Source organism: Eriocheir sinensis, chromosome 31, assembly GCF_024679095.1.
Source record: "Eriocheir sinensis breed Jianghai 21 chromosome 31, ASM2467909v1, whole genome shotgun sequence".
Lineage (NCBI taxonomy): Eukaryota > Metazoa > Arthropoda > Malacostraca > Decapoda > Varunidae > Eriocheir > Eriocheir sinensis.
In genome coordinates, this window is record NC_066539.1 from 14,875,133 (window position 1) to 14,887,599 (window position 12,467).

Below are 12,467 nucleotides of genomic sequence, written 5' to 3' on the forward strand. Positions count from 1 at the left end.
TAGTGTGTCTTGCATCATTACTCCCAAATCTTTTTCTTCATGTACCACCTTTTTAAGTTTTCTTCTCTCGTCCTGTATGTTTTCCTTGGTCTCTTTTTACTTTTCCCCATTTCCATAATGTGGCACTTGTTTGCATTAAATTCCATCTCCCATAATTGGTTCCATCTACACACTCTGTCCATTCAAACTGTTTATTATACTTTCACAAATCTTGCTCATTACACTTATATTAGAAACTGGTCTATTATTTAGTGGTTCAGTTTTATCTCCACTTTTTATAAATTGGTACAATGTTCACTCTTTTCCATTCTAAGAGCATCTTTCCTGTATTTATAGAGCATGTTATTATGTCATAAAGTGGCTCCAATAATTCATTTCTACTCTCTTTTAACACTTGTCCCAAGATTCCATCCAGTCCCATAGCTTTCCTTCCATCTAAGGTTTTCATCAACTGTATCAGTTCTCCTTTATCAACCTTTACATGATTCAGTTTCTTAATTCAGCTTAATGATTCAGTATGCATGGTTGTATGCATGCATGCATGCATTCATGGATGTGTTTTGTTGTTCATGTTCCAACACTGTTTTTTTTATTTATTGTAGCTTTAATAGTGATATGCAGTTGCATTTAGTTTTGCTTTAATGAAGGAACATATTCCTATATTATTATAATGATTGGAGATTGATAACTTACACAATGATATCCAAGTTTACAGAGGTAATACCTTAACCCATACAGCATCAACCCCCTAAATCAAAAAGTTTTTGGTGCTATCAGCCATTTTACATTATTTTTTTCTACCATAAACAGTTAGTACATAGCCTATAAGTAAGGATATAAAAACAGTTAGTACATAGCCTATAAGTAAGGAGATAACAATCACATCTGCTTTAAACATTTTTTGAGGGGGCCCTCCAACCTCCCCTTGGCAGATAGTGGTGGTGTCCAGCTGTCATAACTATCGTCTCATAAGGTCATAACCACGGTTACATTGTCCAATGCTGCAATACCTAATAATATCCCTTCCCTAACCATCAAGACTCACCAGCCACCTCCTACACCCTTTTAATATCTCCTCCCCCAGACAGCTACCCTGGCCCCTGTCCACTGGTGTTGTAACTCGCGATTCCGTTTGTTTCTTTACCACCATATTTTGTTACACTTCCCATAGATATGGCAGTGTGAAAATAATGCTTCCCCACAAGCATAAAGCTCTCTCCCCTGTGCTCCCAAAGCCTCCCTTACAACCTGATCATCTCCCTCTCAGTAACATCCTCCATCACAGCCTCACTGCACTGCTACATGGGCCTGAAAAACCTTGCTGAGTCATCCTAAGATGGGGTAGGACACCTCCCAACCTCCTACAACCTACTCAGTGGCAGGAAATTGCATGGAAAATAAATGTTTTCTGTTTACACATGCAATTCTCCAATCACCAGCATGAAAATGTGCAAAATTTTTGCACATGATGCTGTAAGGGTTAATAAAAAATATATTATTACCAAATAATACAGGGAGTTTCTAAAATGGTATTTTTTTCATTTAAATGATACAATTCATAAACCATTGAGTAGTATGTTTTTTAGACATTGCAAACTTGTAAAAATAACTAATGCTCATTGCGGAGACTTGCTTTAGGGTCTGAAATTTTCCTTTAACTTATTTTTCCACAGTGGATTGGTTAGTGGCAGACATGGTATCACTGCGAGGTCGCTCCTTGGGTCACTTGCGCTATGTGATGAAGAACACGTTGCAACTATTGCCCCTTTATGGACATTATTTTTATGCCCATGGCTGCATATATGTGAAGCGAGGGAACTTCAACCAGGCAAAGATGATTGATGCTCTAGACTACCTCAAGCATCCTAAGATTCCGGTAGGTAGTGGCTGTGACCACACTTTATCTCATTTCGTTTAGTGTCTAAATGCTGGATAAGGGATAACTGTTGGCAGTTTTTTCATCACACTACTGGAAATGCTTTATAGTAGGGCTTTTCAGCCTATGCTAAAAGAGTTTCATGGGATTCAAGATCATGAGGAAATGTGTTGGTTTCTCACTGTAAAATATCAGAAGGGTTGTATATAGGTTTAATAACTTACTGAGAATAAATTGATGTGTGCAATAAAGTGAGCTACTACTGCCAGGTAATGCAGAGAACAATCAACAGCAGGTTGTGACTTTCCCAGTAGCTTCTCTTTGATGAAAATCAAAGGGTGGTGTATAACTTCCATAACCTTCACCACATTTTTAAAGAGGTCTGTCACTTGGAAATTGTCAAGAACTACCATATTTGCTCATAAAAGGAATGCTTTTCCACATGACATTATTTTGCAAGGATATTTTTAGGTAATTTTTCTTAACTATATATCATCATTCAAGGTAATTTTGAAGTAGTTTTGTTGAGGAAAACATAATTTGTTAGAACATAAGGAGTCTGTAAGAGGCTGGTAAGCCTGTATAAGGCAGCTCCTGTGAACCTAAACACATCTGACATCACTATCCATGAATTTATCTAATCTATTTTGTAATGTGGCTATCGTATTGGCAGTCACAACGTGGCTGCTAAGCCTGTTCCACTCACCTACCACTTTGTTGGTAAACTGTTAGGAATTTAGAGTTGTTTAGGAAGTGGGCTGGGATCTGAAAGCGAAGCTGAGCAGCCGTGGGTAATTGGGTAGTTGAGTTTTTCCACAATAAAGGCAATACTTCGCTGCCCAGAGGTTGCATTAATAATTAACTCTTTAGTAATTAACCCTAAAGGCATGACTGCTAAATAAAGTGAGATTAATATATGCCATTAAGTAAAATAACTTCATGAAATTAGCAGTTGCTATTGGAACTCACTTCGAACCTTGTAAAGAATATTCTGGAATGTCCGGTTAAAATACTGGCTTCCGGTAAGACGGGCATGCAAGCTGCCCCACGAGACAGTCAGCTGTGAGGTGCGGTCATAGCAACACCTCAGTTTTACTCTGTCTGCTGAACATGGAGCAAGCAACGTGGCCATCAAAATATTAACTCTACATTACTACTGGCTGGCTTACAACGCCGACACCTTCAGTCGACCTTAACTGAAACCCCTCCAAACATAAGTATACCTTAAATCTTGCACCTTTGGGTCCATGGGGAGGATATTTAAGGTGGTGCTTGGGAAGAAGGTCTTTGCACGTCGCAGGTGAGTCGGTGTATGTAAAATTTTGGCCTTACCAGTATGTTGCTAAAGTATAAATTCGCAACAAAACTAAGTTGCCTGTAAACATGTATATATTGGAATTATGTACAAAATTTTCTTAGTAGGTGGCTGACCAAAATACAAGTAATCCTTGAGTTATGACGGGGTCGGGACAGGCACTGCTCTACTCACTGAGAATCATTTGAAATTTTAGCCCATTACTTAATCAGTTATAACTAATATTATATTGGCCTGGTTGTAAGTAGGCCTATAAACTGGTAGAGTAGCAGCGGCAGTATTGTAACCAATGAGGTTCATCCGATTTGCGTTTTGCTGCCTATGCATACAGCTCCCTTGTTTAGGGTATTGGGAAAGGGAGCAATACGGCTACCCTCTGACTGGGAAGGTAGCCTACCCCATCCTCACTTTCACGTGGTGCGCACCGTTACTATACCCTGCGGGGTAGAACCAACGGGGAGGGGGGCAGCGACCATCAGCTGCTTTGTTTTAATCCTTTTAGCCTGGACAAGGAGCAAGTCTCCATAACACTACATTGGACTGGCCACCCATTGGTGGCCTCAAATACTTTTATCGAGTCTTTAGAGGCAGGAGTGATGGATAGAGGGCAGCAGAAGAGGAAGGAATGTATAATACTGGTGTCTATAAATGTGAATAGTTTAGGTGATTATGAAAAGAGGAGAGTGATGATTGAAAATTTTGTAAATGGTAGAGTGGATGTGTTGGGAGTGAGTGAAACACATATTCGAGGAACTGGTGTGAGTGATGGTAGAGAGGGTACGTGGGAGGGTGTGCCTGGGGGGGTTGTATGGACGGGGATAGATGAGAAGTATAGAGGCAGGAGTAAAGAAGGATGTGCTATTGTGATGTCTGAAAGAGTGTGGAATGGTGTGACTGATTATGGTTGGAAGGGATCAAGAATTGTGTGGGTGAAAGGAAAAGTAGGTTAAGTAAAGTATGCATGGGTTTGTATTTATGCACCAGTAAATGTGAAAAGTAAAAAAGGACTGAGAGAAAGGGAAGCTTTTTGGGAGGAAGTAAATACATGTCTAAAGAGCTTTGAGAAAGAAAGGAAACTTATTATGATGGGAGATATGAATGCTAAAGTGGGTGATGAATGTGTGATGGATGTGGTGGGAAAATGGGGGATACCTGGGAAGAATGAAAATGGAGAGTGCCTGGTGGATGTCTGTGCTGAGAGGGGAATGTTCCGAGCGAACACCTTTCAGCACAAGAATATCCACCGATACACATGGAGGAGGGGGGAAGATAATGAGCAAAAAGGATTGATTGATTATGTGGCAGTAGATGAAAGGCTTAGAAAAGAAATTTGTGATGCGAAGGTAGTAAGAGGAATGTTCGATGGATCTGACCATCTTGCAGTGCTGGCAGGGTTAAAGCTGAGAGAAAAGTGGGCGTTTGAAAAGAAAGGTGAAGTAAAAAAGGAAATACTGAAGATAGAAAAGTTACAGGAAAAAGAAATAAAAGATTGAGTATAAATGTGAAATGGCAGAGGCCTTAAGTGAAAAATGGGAGTGTAAAAGATAGTACAAATATTGAAAAAGGTTTTGGAACATTTAAAGAAGTAATGGTAACTTCAACAGAAAAGTGGTAGGGATGAAAGTGGTAAGAGATGGAAAAAAAAAGGAAATTCATGGTGGACAGAATAGATAAGTAGGATAGTAAAAGAGAAAAGGGAACTTATTAAGAAAACTCAAGAAAGAAATGTGGCTGAGCAAGTAAGAAGGGAAAGGAAAAAGAAATACAGAGAATGCAAAATGAAATTAAAACAAGCAATAAAAAAAAGTAAAAAGAGATTTTGTTGACATATTATCCTTTAACATGTGGTTAGGTGGTACCTGGAACAAACTCCTGCCGAGGGGAGTATGTTATCTAAATGAATGTTCAAATTGGGTTTTGAAAAGTTACTCATAATGATATTATGAATTGTCACGGCTGCATTGATGCTTCGTGTCATGGTGTATACAAACATGTGATTTTTTACGTTTACTTCCTGCCAATACTATACACTATACTAGACTGGTGTGAATGATTATTCATCCCCTCATTATCAATTCACACGACTCCTTTCAAAATTGGTTATTATTCATAATGGCAACTTTGTGTATCTGTACTTTTCCAGACCTGGCTTATTGTTTTTCCTGAAGGAACTCGGTACTATCCAGGCACCCCAAAGGTCATCCAGAGCTCTGAGCAGTATGCCAGAGACCACAGCCTTCAGGTATGTTGAATAAGGGTAAGGACATTGTAACTGGGAAATATTGTAGAACTTTGATTGTCATGGGGCCTAAACAAATAATAATATCTTCTGAAGAGCTTGCAGTACAGAGATGTAACATGGTTGCATTTACTGTGATATAGTTTGATACAGTGAGGAAAAAACACTGTCTGAGTAGATAGCTTCTCATAGCTACATTCACATTTTGCTGCATGGATGTTTTTTTTAGTTTTTTATTTCATAATGATGTTACTTTTATGTTGATATTTCAATAATTTTGCTCTGGGTCACAATGCATACTGAACTGGTTCCTTTCATTTGTTTCTATATATTAACAGTTTATACAATGTAATGGTATTGTTACTAATGGCATTTAAGATATATAACACATTACACTCAGTATTCATAAGTGTAGAACTGTCTGTTGGAAACATAGATTAAGAGAGAAATCATAGGTAAAGCAGATCCAGGTGGCCAGCAGTTCCGGGAGGACTTTCAGTTTTACCTTTGAGATGAAAATTACCAATGTTTGCAAAATTATGAAATTATTATTTTCTCAATTATTCACACATTCACGAGTTCTTGACATTTATTTTGTTTTATATATCTTATTAGTGTGTTTATTTTCTTTCTTGTTTATTGATGAATTGCATTATGATTATACTTAATTATTTAGTTATTTACATATTCATTAATTTGTGTGTTTATATTTACCTAGTTGTATCCGTGATATGAGTTAACCTTATGTTGTCCTGATTCCATATCTACTCTGTCCAACTATGTCTCAAAGTCATAATGCTCTTTGCTGGTACCACTTCTGCATCCAATTAATTCCAAACATTTGTTATTATCATCATCATCATTATTATTATTATTATTATTATTATTATTATTATTATTATTATTATTATTATTATTATTATTATTATTATTATTATTATTATTATTATTATTTTAAGAGATGAAACAGGTAGAGAAAGGGGAGTGTGGGCACTATAAGCTGCCTGTTCAGCGGCCCCCAAACACCTGAGATGCGAAGAAAAAGTGATATTGAAAGCGATGAGAGACATGCCCAAGAAGACCAGGTGCATGGTTATAGCTATGAGTCCAAATCCACATCCTAGAACTAGATGGGTGTTGGCTAGCAAGTTTATCTGACCTTTGACAGGGCTTATATTTTGTTCGCTTGGTTCTGCTTTAATAAGGGGGATACTCATAAGGTTTTGTTGGTAAGAGAACCGGGTAGGACACGTAGTAATGGGTTTAAACTGGATAAATTCAGATTCAACAGGGACATCGGCAAAAATTGGTTTACTAACAGAGTGGTGGATGAGTGGAATAGGCTTAGCATTCATGTGGTGAGTGCCAATACAATTGTCACATTCAAAAATAGATTAGATAAATTTATGGACAGCAATATTAGGTGGGGTTAGATTCATGGGAACTTAGGTTCAAAGGAGCTGCCTCGTACAGGCCTACCGGCCTCTTGCAGACTCCTACGTTCTTATGTTCTTATGTGTCTAGTCGCCCTCCTCACTGGATAGTCCAGTGGGGATTCTGGTTTAATCCCTGACAGTCCAACCATGCAACAAACCGTACTGGATTATTTGGTACCAGTAGTAGTGGTCCGAAACACTAGCCTGGCATGACACTTCTATAAATAATAATAATAATATACTGCAAAAGTCCAATAATCTGGCATCCAATATTTTGGAAATCTCAATGGTTCTGAAGTGATGCACAGAACTATCCAATTCTGCACCCTCGCTGACACTCGTGACTCATGCAGTTACATAGATTGACTTAAACTCTGTCCTTAAATGATTTTACATTAATCAGAAGACTTAGAAACAAAACATTGCTAGTTCTACTCTAGTTGAATTTGTATTGTTGAAGAGCTTCGAGCTTATTTTTGAAGGAGTCAAATCCACTTTACTTGACTGACCTGGAAGCTTATTCCATTTGGTGACTACACAAGAAGAAAAGAGAAAAAAATTTGCAGTCTGAATTTACTTCATTATCTGAGTTTTTACCATTGTTCCTCGTTCGTTAAAAATCATCATCATATATAATGTTGATCTTGATCTGTCTGAAAACCATTAAGTATTTTAAACATTTTCATTCGATCAGTTTTTTCCTGAGGCTCTCAAGAGAGAACATGTTAAGTAGAAAGCCTTTCTTCAGATTATTGTTCGCAAAAGGAGGGGATAATTTCGTGCCCGACGCTGAACACCTGAAAACTGTACCGTACCATATTCCAAGTGGGGTCTGACTAACTGTGTAGAGAGAGAGTATTACATCTTTTTTAAATAAAAAGTTTCTTTTAATGAAGCCCAACATTCTGTTCGCTTTATTTGCTGCATCGATGCATTGCTGTGAGAATTTGAGGTTTGACGCGATTTTGACCCCCAAGTCCTTGACAGCATGTTTTCCCAGCTTGCCGTCCATTATACTGTGGTCTCCCAAATTTTCTTGGTTTTATCTGTATTCTTCCACCATAACAATTCCTACTGTACCACCTACTATGGGAAAGAAGAGGAAGCATAATTCATCTATTACACCACTTTATATGGGGAAGAAGAGGAGGTATAATACAATCACCTTTGTCAAGAAGAATGTGATGAACATGCCATCGCCTCTGCCGACATGTCATCTATTTGTTTATGTGTATCAGCTGAGCAGCAGCAGCTGCTGCTGCTGCTGCTGCTACTGCTTGTAGTTATGTAGTTATGATCACTTTAATTATCTGTTTCATATTTTTATTACCTGATTTTTATAGGAAAAAGTAATCATTAGTAACTTATGTTTAAGCCCTCGAGTTAAAAAAGAAAATGTCGGAGCTTTGTGACTAATGCCAAAGATGCATCCTTTGTTGACATATAATGCAAGTCTGCAAATAACTTGCAGTTAATATAATGTGTAAATGTGCCATAAATTGTGGAGTCTGGGGCAGGTGCTGAATGTTGGTGATTACCAGACCTGGTATGGAATGTCATGGAATGGTGTGTTTAGAACATTACGAGGTCCCCTCCTGGTAATCTGGAAAATCTGCTAATCTGGAATGTTCATAACCCCCTGCATTCTGGATTAAAGGACTTTTAATGTAGTAATAATATGATAATAAATAAAAATATACAGTACCCTCTCGAGTTTCGCGCTTGCTTCATTCTGAAGGTATGGCGCTAAACTCGAGGATCGCGAAACTCAGGGTAGTGATATCCATGTAAAAGTGCTTTTTGGTTCCGACCCGTGGAAAATAATTACTTTTTCCGACTTTACTCCCTTGTTATCACAATTTTTTTAACTTTACTCCCTTGTTATCTCAAAATATGTTCCTTGTTAATAGGCAGAAAATGGGAAGTAAGAACAGATCGTTTTTAAGCCGCAGTTGAAGGCGGCTGCCTTACAGTTGGCTGGCAGTTCTGAATACACGCTTGTGATCCACATGGTGTCGTCAGCTAAAGTAAGGGCGGTTGGACAAACCTATATTTTTCTGGTAGTTTTTTGTGTGTTATGAAATAATCTGCTAACTCTTTCTGTTAAAAATCATGAAATCACTAATGCCTATTGAACGTAAACTGCTACTGCCGCTGCAAAATAGCTTGCAGAGAGGTTCAACTTGCTTGCTGTTTCCATATTTCCCTCACCGTTCACAAAGATCACAAGTGGACAGACTAGAACAAAACCAGGCAAATTAATACTTTTAATGCTGTGTATTCCCACAGCGCGCATGCATGGTGGACGGCAGAATGACTAATTTCAGTGGGGAGATATTTCTCGCAATACCGGCCAGTGTAGTGGACCTTCTTCTTCTTTTGACCTGTAACGCTTTGTATCGCTTCTTAGGTCCTCCTTCTCCATACTTTTATACTTCACAACATGCACTTAGGGCCGCTTTCACAGTCATTTTGTTTGTTTTGATCGTTACCAATGGCGGCGATCGCCGCTATGGTATTTCCATGTGAAACTGGCCGATGGGGTAGTGGTGACTGCAGGGTTAGTTTGGCCCTGCACTTACCACTTACTCTCAACATCTCTCGCTTTGTCTGCGGCTGCCACTACCCCATAGGCCAGTTTCACATGAAATACTAAGCGGCGATCGCCGCCATTGGTAACGATCAAAACAAACAAAGTGACTGTGAAAGCGGCCCTTAGTTACTTAACAGTGCGCACTTATACACTTCACCCTGAACTTAGGTGTTTTTCTGTCCTTTTCTTTCCCTGATTTTGCTTTTCTATGCCCTTTTGATATTTTCCACTATTCCTTTTCACTGTCGCTGCCATGCATTACAGGTCAAAAGAAGAAGAAGAAGAAAAGGAAAACAACAACAGGAGATCTACAATTTTCATAGACTTGAGAAAAAGATTTTTGGACTGTTGTTCCACAGCATGGGGTGTTCTCTTATCTTGTTAATCAAGTAGTAAACAAAGCAGCTCCGCCAGTCCATTTTACGAGTGTATTGGTAGGCCATCCTCCACTGCTCCTCACTCCTCAGCTACTGCCGTCGTCTGTTTGTTTACATATAGCCGTGAGGTACCCACGTACCCATGCTCATACTCACAACTGTTTTCCATTCATAAGGACAACCAACAACTTGCTCCTGGTTGGGCATACAGGCAACCGCGGTTGCCCATAGCCCCAATGGTTGGACACCGCCTTTTAAGGCAGCGCGCATGACGCCGAGGGTAGGTAGACGTGACCCGAACATGTCAAAGCAACGCGAAACTCATGGCGGTAATGCGCGAAAGTCGTGATGGTAAGAATTTAGGACTAAGCGCTAAACTCGAGGATCACGAAACTCGGAATTACAATAAATAAATTGAACCGTACAGTACTACATGCCTTGCACACAGCCAAGGTCGGTTGCCCATATCCATAATGTAAACAAAGCATTTTTCCTGTATTGAAATGGTTCTGTCTGCTAATAAAGTAAGGGCTGTTGCTTATTGTGCTGCCATTACCCAAGTCATGGCTTTGTTGCTGCAGTTAAATGGAAGGAAGAAGCGGTTGTGGGCACGATTATGGCTTCAAAGACGGGAGGACAGGAGTGTTTACCCTAACCTCATCAGAGAACTGTGCTGTGAAGACTGAGAGTCCTACCGTTTTCATAGAATGAAGGAAAATAATATATATTTTGAACTGTGGTTCCACAACATAGGATGTTCTCTCATCTTGTCAATTAAATAGTAAACAAAGCAGCCCTGCCAATCCACTTTACAATTCTCTAGGTAGGCCATCTTCCACTGCTCCTTACTCTTCAGCCACTGCCTTTGTCTGTTTACATTTTTATTTTTTTTTTTTTTTTTTTTTTTTTTTTTTTTTTTTTACGTCGTGGCCTATTGCGCCGGTAGGCTTTTTCCCAGTGGATCCTGATGGTCGGCCCAAGGCTTCTCCCCGGTGGGGCCTGATGGTCGGCCCAGCCCATTCTGGTGCAGGCGAGTGTTTATTGTGGCGCCATCTTGCATTGGCTCATGCTGCCCTCCCGGAGCTCATCTTTAATCCTAAAATCTAGAGTCCGGGTTGACAAGTGGTCTTCCGGACAGTATGTGGGTAGTTTTAAGCCACTTGGCGGCGGCTGAAAAATCCCAGCTTGGTGGCACCAGGCAGGGATTGAACTCGTGTCGTCCCGAACGCAGCGCCATCACACTATCCACTCAGCCACTGCCTCCCCAAATTTAATTTGTCAAGTGTCGCCAGAGCGACAGTGCCTTGACGTTATATGTGTTGTCCATCCTTATCAGGGAGACTGCTAACCTTCTCTCCTTTCGTACGACATATACAGTGGAACGGTTGCTTGTACCCACAACCGTTTTCCATCCGAATAGATGGAACCACCGGTTGGGCATATGGGTAACATCAGTTGCCCGTAGCCCTTACATTTGGAGGAAAATGGCCAGTGTGCCATCACCTATTGTGCCATCAACTCTAATCCGTACAGGTACGCTAAAATTTAATTCAGTTTTCGTGTATAATTTGTCTGTTTAATATTGAATTCCTTTTTGTGTTCGATTTATTGATTTCCATTGGTTTTGTGTTATGAGCTTGTGCACAAAGTACTGTTGTAAAAGTTTAAATAAGCAATCATCTGGGGTTCAGGAATGGATTAATCCATTTTACATTGATTCCTATGGGGAAAATAGCTTTGTTTTACGAACATTTTGGGTGACAAACGGCCTTCAGGAACGAATTAAGTTTGTGGACCTGTATATTCTACACCACTTATTATGTTATATGGCAATCAGTCTGACTTATGGATTTAAGTTAGTCGTTAATCCCAACTGAGCCACCATGGAAACAACATCACACACCTTTCGAGAAAATATAGGAAAGCATATTGATGAGTTAGGAGGAAAGGACGAGATAGAAAGTGAAGATTATTCGGAATACAATGACTGCAATAATTAATATATTGTGAGCAGTGGCAGCACTAGTGAGTGATGATGCTACACCACCATCTGCACTGCACTCAGTTACCCTGGCAAGAGCTTCTCTTGCAAGTACTGGTAAAAAGGGTAGACGTCAGGTGTGTTTTGGGGGTGAAACATGTGGTCATGCTGTTCTCATTTTGATGAGCCTTGCCACCCCACTTGACTCTTTTATGATTTAGTAACTTGGAGCCTGTTTCCTATATAATGCATGCTAGGAATGTTACATGTAGCAAAAGTAACATTTTTCTGTTTTATGCAGTGATTTTAGGAGTGATCGTATAACAGTTTTGGTATTTAATAATGCATGTTACTTGCATTATTTTATAAGGATTGTAATTTTTGTGACTTCTTGTCTGCCTGTTTTTCAATGTAAATGTATTTAGCATTGTCTGCTTGTTTTTCAATGTAAACATCCTTTTTTTTTTACCTAAACTTATTACAGTACCCTCCCCAGTTTTGTGCTTGCTTTCTTCCTTAGGTATAGCACTAAACTCAAGGATTGCAAAACTCGGGGGTATTGAAAACACTGAAAAAGTGCTAATTTATTCAGGCTCATGGAGAAGCTGACTTTTTTCCCCACTTTACTCCCTTGTTATTTCAAAATACTT

The 12,467-nt window shown here is 39.3% G+C and overlaps 1 protein-coding gene and 1 non-coding gene across 5 annotated transcripts in view; one reads left to right on the forward strand and one right to left on the reverse strand.

Annotated features, from left to right (window-relative positions):
• Positions 1-12,467, forward strand: part of LOC127005930 (1-acyl-sn-glycerol-3-phosphate acyltransferase epsilon-like) — a 35,853-nt gene that overhangs the window by 10,813 nt on the left and 12,573 nt on the right. For 3 of the 4 annotated variants that reach the window (XM_050875355.1, XM_050875358.1, XM_050875357.1), the window contains 2 exons: positions 1,674-1,876; positions 5,335-5,433. In XM_050875355.1, the coding sequence (XP_050731312.1) occupies positions 1,674-1,876; positions 5,335-5,433 (302 nt within the window). Of the gene's footprint in view, positions 1-1,673; positions 1,877-5,334; positions 5,434-8,776; positions 8,810-12,467 lie in introns of those variants that run through there. The other variant, XM_050875359.1, reaches the window with a different exon arrangement.
• Positions 11,103-11,207, reverse strand: LOC127006028 (U6atac minor spliceosomal RNA). The gene has a single exon (XR_007759022.1). It is a non-coding gene; the product is annotated as a U6atac minor spliceosomal RNA (small nuclear RNA).